This window comes from Pseudophryne corroboree, chromosome 6, assembly GCF_028390025.1.
Source record: "Pseudophryne corroboree isolate aPseCor3 chromosome 6, aPseCor3.hap2, whole genome shotgun sequence".
NCBI lineage: Eukaryota > Metazoa > Chordata > Amphibia > Anura > Myobatrachidae > Pseudophryne > Pseudophryne corroboree.
Genome location: NC_086449.1, coordinates 503,433,607 through 503,450,795, shown reverse-complemented (window position 1 = coordinate 503,450,795; position 17,189 = coordinate 503,433,607). Strand labels below are relative to the sequence as shown.

Sequence of the window (17,189 nt, the reverse complement as noted above, 5' to 3'; positions counted from 1 at the left end):
TAAGTATGTGTGTGTCGGCAGTGTGTAATAAAGTTTTACTGTCGACGGTGTGTGTGTCCTGTTTTTATTTGGGTATTTTTTTTCCAGTAGTACTACAGGTACCAGCGGGCCCGCTTTTCTCCTGCATGCTGGTACTTGTGGTTCTCCAAGTACCAGCTTGCGGGGGAGGCTTGCTGGGACTTGTAGTACTGCTGGAAAAAAAACAATATTCTTTTCATGATCACAAAAGGCTATCAGCCCCCCCATCCGCAGCCCATTGGATGGGGGGGGACAGCCTCGGGCTTCACCCCTGGCCCTTGGGTGGCTGGGGGGGGGACCCCTTGATTGAAGGGGTCCCCACTCCCCCAGGGTACCCCGGCCAGGGGTGACTAGTTGGATATTTAATGCCACAGCCGCAGGGCACGGCATAAAAGTGACCCCCGGCTGTGGCATTATCTGTCCAGCTAGTGGAGCCCGATGCTGGTGTTAAAAATACGGGGGACCCCTACGCTTTTTGTCCCCCGTATTTTTGGCACCAGCACCAGGCGCAGAGCCCGGTGCTGGTTTTAAAAATACGGGGGATCCCCTGTCAATTTTTTCCCCGCATTTTTAGAACCAGGACCAGCTCGAAAAGCCCGAGGCTGGTTATGCTTTGGAGGGGGGACCCCACGCCATTTTTTTTTAGGATTTTACCGTTCCAGCAATAAAAAATAAAAAATAAAAAAAATAATATTTTAAAAAATATATAAATAATATTTGTGCCTCCAAAAAAAAAAAAAAAATACCTAATCCCTTCTAATATAAATAGATCTGCTATTCCCCCAAAAAAATACACAAAAAAAACATGTTTAAAATTTTTTTATTTGTTTTCACACTCCAAAGTGTGGCGGATTGAAAATGACGAATTTGCTGTCTAAAAGCACTGCTGTCGAATTTCCAAACTTGAATTGAATATGCTTTGGTCGAATTGCAGCACTTATATCATTGCAGAAAAGTCGAATTTGCAAAAATTCGAATTTCAAAAAGTCGAATTTTGAAAGTCCGTTTTTTGGTCGGAAAGCACTGAATTGCATAGGCAAATTTTTTTTTTGGTCGAAAATGACCCGAAATTCGACAATTTCGGGAATTCGACCGCAATTGCATATACCCCATAGGCTTAGGGGTATATGCAATTGCGGTCGAATTCCCCGAATTTCGGGACTTTTTCGCCAAAAAAAAAAATCGTCAATGCAATTCAGTACTTTCCGTCAAAAAAACGGACTTTCAAAATTCGACTTTTTGAAATTCGACTTTTGTCAAATTCGACTTTTCTGCAATGATACAAGTGCTGCAATTCGACCAAAGTATATTCAATTGAAGTTTGGAAATTCGACAACAGTGCTTTTAGACAGTAAATTTGACATTTTCAATCCGCCACACTTTGGTGGGTGAAACTAATAAAACAAATTTAAAACATGTTTTTTTGTGTGTTTTTTTTTTATTGATAATAGCATATCTATTTATATTAGAAGGGATTAGGTACTTGGTTTGTCTTTTTTGGAGGCACAAGTATTATTTATATATTTTTTAAAATAATATTTTTATTTTTTTATTTTTTTTAGATGGAATGGTAAAATTCAGAAAAAAAATGGCGTGGGGTCCCCCCTCCAAAGCATAACCAGCCTTGGGCTCTTCGAGCCGGTCCTGGTTCTAAAAATCCGGGGGAAAAATGGACAGGGGATCCCCCGTATTTTTAAAACCAGCACCGGGCTCTGCGCCTGGTGCTGGTGCAAAAAATACGGGGTACAAAAAGAGTAGGGGTCCCCCGTATTTTATACACCAGCATCGGGCTCCACTAGCTGGACAGATAATGCCACAGCCGGGGGGTCACTTTTATACAGTGCCTTGCGGCTGTGGCATTAAATATCCAACTAGTCACCCCTGGCCGGGGTACCCTGGGGGTGTGGGGACCCCTTCAATCAAGGGGTCCCCCCCCCAGCCACCCAAGGGCCAGGGGTGAAGCCCGAGGATGTCCCCCCCATCCAAGGGCTGCGGATGGGAGGCTGATAGCCTTGAGAAATGTGAAAGAATATTGTTTTTTCCAGTAGTACTACAAGTCCCAGCAAGCCTCCCCCGCAAGCTGGTACTTGGAGAACCACAAGTACCAGCATGCGGGAGAAAAATGGGCCCGCTGGTACCTGTAGTACTACTGGGGAAAAAATACCCAAATAAAAACAGGAGACACACACCTTGATAGTAAAACTTTATTGCACACCTGCCGACACACACATACTTACCTATGTTGACACGAAGCAGTCGGTCCTCTTCTCCAAGTAGAATCCACGGGTACCTGAAAATAAAAGATAATTATACTCACCTGATCCAGGGTCCAGAGATAAATCCACGTACTTGTCAAAACAACAAAACGAACACCCGACCAGCGGACTGAAAGGGGTCCCATGTTGACACATGAGACCCCTTTCCACGAATGCAGACACCCCCATGACAGCTGTCACTGAAGAGTCTCTTCAGCCAATCAGCGAGTGCAACGTCCTTGCACTCTGCTGATTGGCTCTGTGTGCGTCTGAGCTCAGACAGCGCATCGCAAAGCCTCTCCATTATATTCAATGGTGGGAACTTTGCGGTTAGTGGTGGGGTCACCCGCGGTCAGCGGCTGACCGCGGGTAACCCTGCCGCTGACGGCAAAGTTCCCACCATTGAAAGTAATGGAGGGAGCTGTGCGATGCGCTGTCTGAGCTAAGACGTGCACAGCCAATCAGGTGAGCGCTACGATGTGGCACTTCCTGATTGACTGAAGGGACCTCAGTGACAGCAGTCACGTGGGGTCCCGGCATTCGTGGAAAGGGGTCTCATGTGTCAACATGGGACCCCTTTCAGTCCGGTGGTCGGGTATTCGTGTTTTGCCAAGTACGTGGATTATCTCTGGACGTGGATTATCTCTGGACACTGGATCAGGTGAGTGTTTTTCTTACACAGGTACCCCGGATCGTCGGAGTCGAGACGTGGCAGTCGGCGTGTCAACATAGGTAAGTATGTGTGTGTCGGCAGTGTGTAATAGAGTTGTACTTGTCACGGTGTGTGTCTCCTGTTTTTATTTGGGTATTTTTTCCCAGTAGTACTACAGGTACCAGCGGGCCCATTTTTCTCCCGCATGCTGGTACTTGTGGTTCTCCAAGTACCAGCTTGCGGGGGAGGCTTGCTGGGACTTGTAGTACTACTGGAAAAAACAATATTCTTTCAATTTTGAAAAGGCTATCAGCCCCCCATCCGCAGTCCTTGGATGGGGGGGGACAGCCTCGGGCTTCACCCCTGGCCCTTGGGTGGCTGGGGGGGACCCCTTGATTGAAGGGGTCCCCACTCCCCCAGGGTACCCCGGCCAGGGGTGACTAGTTGGATATTTAATGCCACGGCCGCAGGGCGCTGTATAAAAGTGACCCCCGGCTGTGGCATTATCTGTCCAGCTAGTGGAGCCCGATGCTGGTGTAAAAAATATGGGGGACCCCTACTCTTTTTGTCCCCCGTATTTTTTGCACCAGCACCAGGCGCAGAGCCGGTGCTGGTTTTAAAAATACGGGGGATCCCCTGTCCAATTTTTCCCCGCATTTTTAGAACCAGGACCAGCTCGAAGAGCCCAAGGCTGGTTATGCTTTGGAGGGGGGACCCCACGCCATTTTTTGGGGGGGGTTTCCCCATTTTTTAAAATTGCGGCAAAATCCGGCAAATCGGCTGTTTTTCGCCCGCGGGACTGTCGAATCCATTTTCCATTGAATATGGTGAATTTCGACAACCACTTGCCGAAATTGGACGGTCGAATTGTGTCGAATTAAAAACGGCGATAATTTGCCGCGATTCGCCGTTAATTGCATATACCCCTATGTATCTTCACACTAATTCTTTTAGGGGTTGGGTAGTGAACTTAAACTTGAAGATGGGCACAATGAAAATAGTCTTATTATGTTAAGAATTCCATGCGGGCGAAGCTGCGGGAAAAAATCTATAGTATATAAAACTGCTAAAAATTATCTGTATAACAATGTGTACATGCCAAAATAAAAATAGACCACAAAACAATGAAAAACATTTCAAATGTAAACATGAGATTAGTTAGATACAAATCTATATATCAATAGCAGACAGACAACTTTTATGAGTGACATATTGCTATAATGCTGTTGTCTGGGCAGGGTTATACATCATATACCAAATTAACAGTCTTGGTCCGTAGATATGCAGAAAAATATTGGCATTGTAATTGGTTGCTTTGTTTCAGAGTTATGTGGCAAAATGTCCACCTGCCATTTGCAATGCATCCCTATTGTGCTCTGAAAACTTTGACAGTTTGTGAACTATCCCTGTGCACCTGCTGGGTGACCTGGAACATGTGACCTGCTGGGTTGTCTGGAAACTGTGACAGTTATTTGCAGCCACCCACTAAGCAGTTATTTTTTTAAATGTAACTCCTAAGGGGGGGAAAATAGGGGTAAAAGGTTCTACCCAGCAAACTTTTGCCCAGATGAAACTGGGCACATCAGCTAGTATTTTATAAAAAAGAAAAAAAACATATAGGGCACCATCCATAGTGCATTAACCATGATAATAAATAAAAAGTTCAAACAATAAGTTCTGTGTACCTATCTGTGTACCACAAGGTGAAGAATTGAGTGCTCATCATTAACATCATTCCTAAGTGTTCAAATCATGTTCACAAATCTTCATTGTGTGATAAGGTGGTCAGCCGGTATACATTTCTCTCGGTCTATTTCTTTGAATGAAACAGGCTCCCACAAGAAGATGACACCTTGTTTATTTATGTATTTACTTATTTATTAGATTTCCAATTTACCCCAAAAATGATATAACAATACCATGGTGTAGTATTTTACAGATCAAATGTTTTATTCAAACAATAAAGTTGCCCCGTATATAGACACAAATGAAACCTTTGATCTGTAAAATCATACACTGTGGTATTTGATATATTGTTTGTCAGGTACACTGGGAACCGAAAAAAAAGTGTCATCCTTTTGTGGGAGCCTGTTTTCTTCAAAGACATATGCCTAGAGAAATGATTACTGGACGATCACCTTATCACACGTTAAAGGTTTCCAAACATGATTTGAACACTATGGAATGTGTTAATGATGAGTACACAACTTCAGCTTGTGGTACCCAGATATATAAGACAACCTATTGTTTGGACTTTATATTTATTATCATGGTTAATTCACTATGTGTGGTGCCATTTCTTTTTTCTTTTTTCTATGTCAAGATTCACTTGAACAGGTCTTTTATATGAAAAGGCTGCCAAGAAAATCTTAGACTTTATTTTTTATGATTTGAAGAACTTATAATGCATGTATTCAGAGCCACCAAGAATGGGGAGTGAGTACTAATACTCAAGCCCAGGCTTGTTGAAGGAGCCCCAGTCAGGCTCCACTCCCCTATTACCTGTCAACAGCAACAGCCTCTATCCCCAGCTCAGCACACAGCAGTAGCTGCCTTTACCTATGCAGGTATGTCTCTGGATTTGCCCCTGGCTTAGGTGCCCAGGCCATCGACCAACCACCCCCCTCACCTCTCTCCCCCCTCCAAATTCAGCGTGTTGCAAATACTTTTTTCCATTTTTTTCTAAGAGGCCATGTCCATGCCTCCTGTGGTTAATGCCGCAAAAAGTACCTGCGCCTGGGCCTGCTCTCTACGGCCCTGCGTGTATTAACCCAAATTTCATACATATTTTTCACTTTAAAATTGTCACTAAGCGCTTCATAGTCGCCTATTTTTGTAGCATTCAGTACATACTTTAGTTTGCTTTTTATTTATTGTAACACTTCAGAGAGGTCTTTGAAATGTCATCTGTCCTTAGAATCAAGGAAGACAGAAAACAAAGTTTGTTTAGCACTCATGGTGGCAAAATACCTTCTGTGTGAGTGAATGTTCTGTACCATCAAACTGATGCTTTGCCACAGACAAAAATGCAGTGATAAAACACAATTTAGCATACTGGCAATAGCCAGTTAGTGTTCTGCCAAATAAATCCCTTATTTAACATTTATCATGAACTTTTTTTCATTATAGTTTCATTTGCTGAATAGCTTCTTGGCAGATCTCTCCAGTTCTGGAGCCAAATTATGTTGTGAATTTCTGCAAAAATATCATACATAAATGTTCTTCCCAAATCAGACAATCTATGCACTAGATAATAAGCTGTGTTTTAAACAATGGTTTATATAGTACCACTTATTATATTCACAACACCATTGTCCAAGCGCAGCGGTTTAATTATAACTTTTTACAATATTGGCAATGAGGCCCTTTTCATGTTATGCAAGATCAGAGCCATAGAGCAGCACATAGTACTTTCATAGCATTTCATTTGAGATATGCACGGACCCCCGTGTTTTAGCTATGCCAAAACCACTCTTTGTGTTTTGTTTTAGTTTTCCAGGTTTTGGCAAAACTATCCTCGCGTATTTTGGTTTTGAATATGGATTTTTTGTAAAAAGAAAATTCAAAAACATCTAAAATCAAGTAATGTGGGCCTGTTTTTGTTCGACAATATTATTGACATTAATAACATTAATTTCCAGTCGTTTCCAGTCAATTTTGACCACCTCACAGCTCACAAACATGTGATAGTTTAAAGTACTACAGCACATCTATGAAACATTGCAGCACAGCAGTCACAGACAGAATGGCAGTTTAATAAACTTTACAACCCCATAGAAAGAATATTTTCAGAAGAAGAAACCCAGGGCAGTACAAGGAAATGGAGGTGGAGTATGTAGTGGCAGGCATGTAAAGCACTGATTGATTGATTGATTGATTGATTGATTGATTGATTGATTGATTTAATTATTGAATAAATTGAATTCAATTGATTCCATTGAATGCCATAAAAGAATACAATATTAATACGAAAGGGTTGCAAAAAGCAGCCAAGAAAGTTAAAAGTTTCTTTGCAGAGTGGCAAACTCTAAATCAGGCTATCCTACACTAACTATACTGTATCAGGAGGCTGACCTGCTTGTCATAATACCCTCCTTCATAATTGTGTAAAATATCCCTGTAGTACATTTTTGAGGTGCACCAGAGAGTCAAAGTATGTGGGATAATACCATGTTTTCCCCATAAATCTACTTAACAAGTGGTTCCCTTGGGCCCTCCCACTCACCCTTATGTTTGATATTAAAAAGTATATGCATTGTTTAACAAAGTAAGCACTTCAGCGACAGGGACTGCCACTTTTGTGGCTGAAGTGCTTGGTTTATTTGGACCCCCACAAACCAATTTTTTTAAGAACTACCTCTGATCATTAATGAGGAGGTTGTTGATGTTGGTGTTGGCAGTGGAGATTGCATGTGCTTCTCCAAACTACTGGTAGCTAATACTTGACTGCTTGTTATTTTACAGGATTTTTTCAGATTTTGATAAATAACTTGCATGAACTCACTACAATTATGTAACAGTGGGGGAGGTACCCAGATGGTTAAGCCTCTGCTAACTTTGGCCTCACAAATGGTACAGATTCCTTCACATATATTGTCAGGTTTTGGGTAAAAATAATTCACACAAGAAGTAACTGTTATGGTCAAATGCCCGGGCATGACAGTGGCCTTCTGTTTATCATGGGCAAGAACTGTTGCCACTGGTGGCTTACTTAAACACAAACAACATCCTCATTAGCATCAGATACACATATGTACCCCTCATCCTGTTGCACTTCCACACTAGCATCTTCAATTTCTAGGTCACACCTTTACTTGTACTGCTCATCACCACATTTGCAGAGGGTTCAGAAATGGTTTAAGGAGGCTTCTATATGAGTTCAGAAATGTTAGACTGACACATAGCTAATGTGGACATCCCTAGATTCTCCTCAGATACTTGTGAACACATGGTTTGGTCTTCAGCTTTAGTGTTCTGATTTTTTGAGCACTGATTTTGTCTGTTTTTAACATGACACCTCTATTACACTCAGAGTGAGAATGTGTGGTATCATCAAATGAGGTTACAGAAGAAGATGCCTGACTGTGTTTGGCTCTGTCTTCCACAATAGGCATTCTTCTAGTGGATGAAATAGCAGTAGAACTAGCAGGACCACCATTTGCAAACAAAGACAATGGTATGAGCATTTTCTTGCAACTAGGTATGGTGTATGGCATTTTGGCAATTTAACATTTTTTGGCAGTAAATGTTCCCTTTAGAGGTGATGTTTTCTTTAACATTGTAAAATATTGTTTACATCTTAAGTGCCTTTTCTTAAATGTTGTGTCCCTTAGATCACCTTTAGTAGATTTTGAAGTACTGGCTGGCAGCAGCTGCAGCACTAGTACTTGATTATTGCTCCTGCTTTTCTATCAAATGATTCATAACACGATAGTGCTTTGCTCCCTGTCAGAAGCTAGAGGTTAAGTATGACCTCTAGCATTAGTCTCCTCCAAGGTGGTTGCCATTTTATGAGGGATATTTAGCAGATTTAAATGCAGATGGCTAGTCCGCATGAGAATCTGTTGCTTAAACAGCACCCCAAGCCTGGCACCTCCAAGCCTCCACAGTGTCTGCGGGGGCTGTAGTTACACCAGTGTCAGATATCACCAACTTGTCCATCTCCTGTAAAACATTTTTATTGGTTGCTGTATTCCAGAAAATTTAAAATATTATATAGTTAAATTACGGAAAACAAATATGCACAAGATTAGGTTGACCTACAATAATATGGGAATATAACATTTCTAAATGTTATTATAATGCAGCAAGAACACATAAGCTTTCCATTACTGTTAGAAAATGTAAAACTAAATCTCCTGTTAATGAAATTGCAAAGCTACTACTTAATTACTAACAATGTTTGAATTATTTACAAAAATATGATCATTTTGAAATTAATTTATATCAGCCTTGCTTTATAAGCAAAAAAAAAAGAAAAGTACTGAATAAATCAGCCTAGACAAAACTGTATTATATGAGCATCCATTCAGTGGTAGCATGTTTTATTCTATAATTGCATATGCATATAGCACATTTGACATGTTTGTATGTACAATTTTGAATGAGACCCAAGAACGGGCAGCTATATTTTCCAAATGAGCCTTGACATGCTGCATGCAGAACCTGACTTGCTGTTTTTTTAAACTGCTAATTTTATTTGTTATACTGTTATGAGCATGTTTATGAGTTTTAAAAAAATACATTTAAATATGTAAACATAATTCACTTAATGTAGATTGCTGAAAATATATTATTCATCTGTCCATTTCTTTCTATAATGAAAATGTCTTTGTTTACTAGCAGTCATCATGACATTCTACATTCCATTTTTTAATGAGCTACCAAATGTAAAACTTAAGCATGCCATGCATTGTTTTTCCAGGCCTTAAAGGATGATGATGATGATGACGATGCAGAGACTGGCTTAACTGATGGAGAAGACAAGGAGCAACCTAAAGAAGAAGAGAAGCTTGGGAAACTTCAGTACTCATTGGACTATGATTTCCAAAATAATCAGGTTAGACTATCAAGAAAAACATTTAAAAATGCACAGCATATTCAACTGCAAACAGAACATACTGTACAAAGGTGAATATTAAAAATACAGGTGGTCCGAGTTTGTGGCCGGACGATCTTGGCCCTTTTTTTAAAACGGCAATCATTAACTATGGTTTTGCTTGTAAATGATTGCCACTTTAAAAAAAACTCCAAGATTGTCCGGCATCCCACACCTCCAGCAAACATGGACCCTATTACATATGCCCCTTTGTGTGTTGCAATAATACTAAGATTATTATTCAATAATTATATCAGTTCAGTGTTTCAGGATATATATATACACACATACCCATTTATTGAGACATTGACAGAAGTTTGCATGCTTCACTGTGTTTGTTTTGCATTATATTTATGACAGTATCTGAAATAGAGAAAGAAACAACCTCTAATTTTGATTTAAAGTGAGTACATTACATATAAAGTGAATCCAGAAACCTGCAGATCAAAGAAACCTCATCTTAATGTTTTCTGCCAATGCAGGAGCACAATACTACTGTTCCCTTCCATTGTGACTGACCACTCAATACTCAGAGAATATCATTAAATCAATGGGGGACCATATAAACCTCTAACAGCTAAATCCTGCCAAAGAATAATAAGTGGAAGAAATTGGTCCTTACAAACGCATTTCACTTTCTCTGCAGATGAAAACAAACTTGTGAACTTTATTGAAAGAAAGCAGTTGTTCAGGCTCTTGTTGCTACAAAGTCAAATGAAAAGTCATTGAACTCCCCTACTGTGTAAAGTGTGTGCAGAACAATTGTACTGTATTTAAGTGCTCTATTGTAAATACGCTGGCAATAATATATTGAAACTGTTTCAGTGACCTGGAACTTTACAGATAGAAGATAAGATGCAATGATATTACAGATGAGGATACACATTCAAAACGTAACGCTTTGTGAAAATGCACAAACACACTAACATACAGTATATAAAAGGATTATTACTGTATCTACAATCCTACAAAAATAGCCGGTATATTTCACTCTCGTTATATCCCCTCTCGTATTTAGAGGCAGAATACTTATTATTTAGTACCAATTATTTCAATAACGCACTCATATTCTGCAGAGAATATTTGTCCATTCACATCAGTCCCTGCCCCAGTGGAGCTTACAATCTATATTCCCTATCACATGTACACCCAGACACACTAACGCTAGGGTTAATTTTGTTGGGAGCCAATTAAACTACTAGTATATTTTTGGATAATGGGAGTAAACTGGAGTACCCAGAGGAAATCCATGCAAGCACGAGGAGAATATACAAACTCCACACAGTTAGGGCCATGGTGGGAATCAAACCCATGACTTCAGTGCTGTGAGGCAGTAATGCTAACCATTTCACCATCTGTATGACCAGAATATGACATCTATCCAACAGCAGACAGACCAACTTTCCGTTGTTGTTGTTGTTGTTGTTGTTGTTGTTGTTATTATTTTTTGTAGACATTTCAAGGTAATGTTGTCATATTCACATGGAAAATTAAAAAGTACAATTAACTCCAACAAAACCAACAAACACATTAGGCTGATATAGTACATTGCAAGTGGCAGTCTTGTCAACTGACGACAGCATGTAAATTACACAAATCCCTATAAATGTCTATTTTCTCATTTAAATAGTAAAATTAATATTATGAATTTTACAAGGCATTTCTCCGGAATCACTCTTCATCTTTTACTACCTGCACATCATGGAGTAGGAGGGGACAGATTTAACTGGTATTTTAATAGTTTAATATATGACCCTTGTCACTTCAGAAGAATGAAATGCTTGTCAAGGAAATGTACCTTTTATTTAACGGAACTGTGCAACTGCTAAATAGATATCTTGATTGTATACTTCTATTATAATGAATTGGAGCAACAATTGTCATGGATAAATAACTACTCTCTGCCTTATCCAACATTAGCATTTTACTAGCAAATGCTTTGTCATTAGATTATTTAATATACTTAATATTAATAATATTATATAATATTAATATTATATAAATTACCACAAAGTGCCCAAGTCTCTTCTTGGGACTGGGGGCGTCATTCCGAGTTGATCGCTAGCTGCTTTTGTTCGCTGTGCAGCGATCAGGCAAAAAAACTGCACTTCTGTGCATGCGTATGTGGCGCAATGCGCACGCGCGTCGTACTATTTCAATGAACGTTGTAGTTTCACACAAGGCCTAGGGAAGCTTTTCAGTCGCACTGCTGGCCGCAGAGTGATTGACAGGAAGAGGGCATTTCTGGGTGTCAACTGACCATTTTCCCGGAGTGTTCAAAAAAACGCAGGCGTGCCAGGAAAAATGCAGGCGTGGCAGGCCGAACGCAGGACGTGTTCGTGACGTCAAAACAGGAACTGAATAGTCTGAAGTGATTGCAAGCGCTGAGTAGGTCTGAAGCTACTCTGAAACTGCACAAAATTATTTTGTAGCCGCTCTGCAATCCTTTTGTTCGCACTTCTACTAAGCTAAAATACACTCCCAGTGGGAAGCGGCATAGCGTTTGCATGGCTGCTAAAAACTGCTAGCGAGCGAACAACTTAGAATGACCACCCGGGTGCGCAAGTAGAAAGTATGAGTGGAGTTCGTGAACGGAGACATTACTACTGCTAAAATGCAGACTCTCTTTATTTAGATCTAATTTTAGGTAATTTCCACTAGACGTGGGACAGAGTGTCCTCTCTGCTACACAGACTCTATAGACAGAGGAGCTAGGAATCCTAGCCAGATATTTAACCAGAGACAGCTGATCATGAAACAGCCACTATAAACATTTTTCCTAATCTTGGCCTATTTCTTCTTGTTCAGGGTCTGTACCATCTCATGCTAATACCCAACCCATGATGGTCTTTTCATCAGACATTTGAGAAAATAACAGGCTTAAGTATATAAAATTAGAGACCTGGATGATGATTTTTGCTGGTGGTGACTCAGAGCAATATCACATATTGACTAAAAAAAACTCTCTCACTTATTTCTCAGGTACATCACCTTCAGTCTTACCAGATTTTTTTTAAAGTAATTTACTAAACTCATGAATTTCCTTACACAAGAGGTAGTATGTGGTTATGTGATGGTTAATAGCATACTGCACCGTAGACTCAGGGGACAGCTGATACTCCCATAATGTTGGCATTTATCATAGTATTAGTTACAAAAAGACAGCTCTTCCTAGTGCAACTGTGGATGAGGAACAAGGGTGATTACAAGCTGTTAAACATCACAGAAAGTTTGAAAAATAAAGCATCAACATCCTTAATGAAACTCCCTGTAGTGATATATAAACAAGCAGTTGTAGTGTAAACAGCCACCAGTCATTTTCTCCAACACCTTTTCTGAATCTAAAGAGTATACTAGTATTATAAGGGCTTCAGCATACAATCCCATATCAGTTGGTATAGGAGCCTTGCAAAATCCACTAAAAAGAATCATTTTTATGTCAGACACATAATAAAGTACTCTATGCAAGTCCATGTTTAGTTATAGCAAGTAATGCTAGACTGATCCTATTAAACTAAATTACAAATCATTAACACAGAAAAAACTCCAAAATACTTACATATTATACAATTCTGCTGGAATTTGCAGTTATTCAGTGATTCAGGTCAGCATAATTGTCATTCACATTGCACCATGTGTCGCGCTGGGCTTCAAAGGGAGGCATGACCAAAGAACGCTGTAGGAGCATGATAGCTTATTTCAAGCAAACATTTCAGAAGAGGAAGTGAATTATTTTTCCACTCCAGTGGCTAAAAATCATAGATTCATTTCTCTGTCTTTCATGTAAAGTTATAGGTGTTGTTTGAGTTTACCTCTTGAATATTATCTGAATAAATATTTCACACTGTAACCTTCTTTTGAAATGCAGGTTTAGAGTTATAATTTTATGGTACTGTCGCTATATATTTTATGCCATGCTCTTAAGGAGAATTTGCACTTTTCTGTGTTGATTTACATTAGCAAGTAATATTATCCACTATATAATTACCAGCTGTTTCATAAATGGAATAAGCATATGATACTATTATTAATTTTTTATGTATTTTAAAAATGTGCATTTGCTTAATTATGCTATTTCAATTGTCTGTTTTCCTAAACCCGTTGATGAGTAAAATTAAATTATAGGCATTTAGTCTAACAATTTGCCACATTTGTGATCCGATATAAATTCTCTTCCTGAGATCTAATACTGTATGTTGAAACCAAATAAGATAAACAAAAAAATCATGTATAAAACTACATAACCCTTAGTATCTAGATTTATTGACAAAGTGACTTCATTTATTAAACAGATAATATGAGTCCTAAATATCAAAGAAAATATAAGTTGCATTTGAATATTGGTCTTCTGCTGTATGCAATATTAAATAGGATAAATCTCTTTCAGAACTAATAAGGGTCAAACTGCTATATTTACAATGGATCTTCCATTGGTTGTATTCTGAGTAACTGTGGGACTAAGGGGTGTATTTACTAAGCCTTTGGAGAGAGATAAAGTGGACAGCGATAAAGCTGGTTGGTTGATACTTTGGGGTAAATGTAATAAGGTGCAAGAAGCCGGGTGGGTGTTTGTGTGACAATGGCCGTTTTTTAATGTAGCATCATTTACAAGGCAGAACCAGGTTGGTTTTTCTTGCAAATGATTGCCGCTTAACCCGTTTTGGCCTGGGTGGATAGTTTTCTACCCAATTTTCTAATTTCTTGAGGGATGGCTAATTTTGGCCCAATTAAGAAAAATATGGTGGAAATTGTTTTACATATAATGTAACCCCACCTGATCAAAATGGGTTAAAAATATGGGCATTCTTATACAAAGTTTTACAGCTACAGCTTCACACCCTATTACATTTACCCTTTTATCTCCATCTACTTTATCTCTCTCCAAGGCTTAGTAAATAGACCCCTAAGACTAGTAAGTCTAGTAAGGAACAGTAGGGAGCCAGCAAATTAGACATTTATATATAGATTAGTATTAGAGACATGTTATTCACTGGGTCACTAGCTGTTGTGCTCACCTTTTCTGTTTACTCTATCATCTCTCATTCCTATCCGTTTCCACCCTTTTTCCATCATCTCCCTGTTTCTCCGCCTTTCTATGTGTCTCTATCTTCCTATTTTCTTCATCTTTCCCCATCTCTCCCTCATTCACTCTCTCACTCTCTAATCTCTCATTTGACCTTCACTCACTTCTCTCTCTCTCTCTCTCTCTCTCTCTCTCTCTGGTTTCCCACTGTCTCTCCGTTACTTTTCACTCCCCCTCTTTTCTCTGAGCTGGACAGTATCTACTCTGTTAGACGTGTTTAGATATCTGTACAACCATAACAGTAAAGATCACACTGTACAGCAGAATGGGAAATAACTTTGGACACTGAATTCAGGTTTCTGGCCAGATGAAGAAATCATGTAGAGAAAATGGTACAGAAGAGCCACAGTCATATAGTTGACCAAGGGAACATTTGGAAGCACTGCAACAATCCTTTATACTGTAGGTAGTTGTAAGCAATTACTGGCATTGTGAGAGAGCATAGGCTATGTAGTATGTGCTGTTGTGATTCTTTCAGACACAACATCACAATATAAATACATAAAGGACTATACCCCATCATTGAAAGCATCTTGTATTCTTCCTCTCTTTCCACCTGTCTCTCTCCCATTTTCATATCCCTTCTGTTTATCCTCCCCCACCTCCATCTTACTCTCCCTCTCCCCCTGGTGGCCATGGCAATGGATATGTGTCCAGATAGTAAGGTACAGGCCAGGTGTAAGATGCAGCAATTGCTCTATGTGTGAGCAGGGTCACAGTTTGGAGCCTTCTCCGTGAGCTGAAGCCACAGATAGCAGCCACAGCAATGGGTGCCCAGGAAGCCGGATACAGGCTGGGTGTAAAGTGCAGCACAACTTTATTGAGCACTTCTGCTTCCTTCTGAGTCCTTCCTGATTAGTGACAGTAATAGGGAGCTGCCAGCAGGGGAGGGAGTGCCTTCCATCTGGCTTCACTTTGCATGCCAAGGAAAGACAATCTAGCCATTATACAATAGATTAGATAATGTAAGTATGCGGCCAGGATAATCTATCATATCTGAAAAGCATTTCGGATCCCATTTTTTGTTAATGAAGGGGTACAGGAGATTTTTGCCTCATAGGGAATTTTTTGATATTGCAACAAAAAAAAGCAAAGCTTCCTGTGGTATTACACTAGTAACTAATCACTGTATATAACAATGGCAACTGTATGATTACTGGGTTTTGGTGGCCTAACCAGGGCATGTAATCACATTGAAGAATTTTCTATACATATTAGGGCAAATAGGTATAACAGTGAGTTAACACAAAATATTAACTGTAAGTTACCATATCTGTAGTATTAAAATCTTGCCACTGTCTACTGGAAAGTAAAACATGGTAGCTGAAAAAGTTACTTCAATGTACTTTTTATTAATGTGACTTCTGTTTTTAATTGTAATTTTCTATTAATTACTCACAATTGTGCTTCATCTACATTCTGCAACACTGTAACCACCACAAGCATGCATGTGTTGAAACAAAGCATGTACAGTATATAACTAACAGTACTGTTATAAACTAGATAAATTGATCGGTCTGACCCACACTAAAGGCCCTCACCAGAAAATCCATTCATTATGGTATTCGGGTTATGTGTTTAGAAATGAGACTTGCAAATTATTCTGTTCTTCACTGTGATGTTTATGTTCAAGTGTGAGATTTACAGTATATGTTGGTGTATAAATGTGCATTTATAATTGTTCAACTTCTTAATTAAGATTTCTTTTTCCACTCATGCATGAAATATTCCTTTCTCTAATTCATTGCTGAATTAAAAATGATGATGTTTAGGATTCCTACATATCATATATATAATTTTGACATGGTATTTAAAATCTGTAAGGGAGGAACAAAAATATGACATGTATTGTTATATTTGACAGTTGAATCACATGTTTCTCTTGTTCTGTTTATAGCTGATGGTAGGGATTATTCAAGCCGCTGAGCTTCCCGCTTTAGATATGGGAGGTACATCTGATCCTTATGTGAAGCTATTTTTGCTGCCTGATAAAAAGAAGAAATTTGAAACGAAGGTCCACAGAAAAACACTTAACCCTGTATTCAACGAGCAGTTCACTTTTAAGGTATACATCAAGTATCTTTGTATTTAAAACTTTAAATTATGCTGCTTATATTTAATTGTCACAGTGGTTTCTAGTTTTCTATGGTAATTGCACTTTAAGCGGTTTTAGATTGTAGCACAAAATAGCATCAAACAATGAGCCTGATCCAGACATGTATGCAATGCCAACACAGCTGCGAATTTGTATAAAGAGGCTGTGAAAAAATATGCAAATGTTGCAGCCGCTGTGATTTGTATTGAGACTTGGATGCACTTGGCCAAACATCACCCTTGTGAGTAACCCTGTGATCATGCAGCATGGCCACTGGCAATAAGACTCCAGAGCCATTGTATCTGCATATTGGATCACTAGCTCAATTTGTGACATGTCTCCAAAATGGTCGCCTGCATGTGAGTCGACACTCTCCCATTACCTCCCACATATACTCCCTGCCTGTCACTCACCTTATAAATAAATTCACATTGCGATTGCCACCACAAGACTACTGTGGCATATGCACAGTGTGTATTATACACATG

At 39.3% G+C, this 17,189-nt stretch overlaps 1 protein-coding gene across 7 annotated transcripts in view; it reads left to right on the top strand.

The window, feature by feature from the left end:
- The window catches only part of SYT1 (synaptotagmin 1), a 1,004,279-nt gene that overhangs the window by 738,009 nt on the left and 249,081 nt on the right, over positions 1 to 17,189 (top strand). For 6 of the 7 annotated variants that reach the window (XM_063927392.1, XM_063927393.1, XM_063927394.1 and 3 more), the window contains 2 exons: positions 9,350 to 9,484; positions 16,504 to 16,671. In XM_063927392.1, the coding sequence (XP_063783462.1) occupies positions 9,350 to 9,484; positions 16,504 to 16,671 (303 nt within the window). The remainder of the gene's footprint in view (positions 1 to 9,349; positions 9,485 to 16,503; positions 16,672 to 17,189) is intronic. The other variant, XM_063927398.1, reaches the window with a different exon arrangement.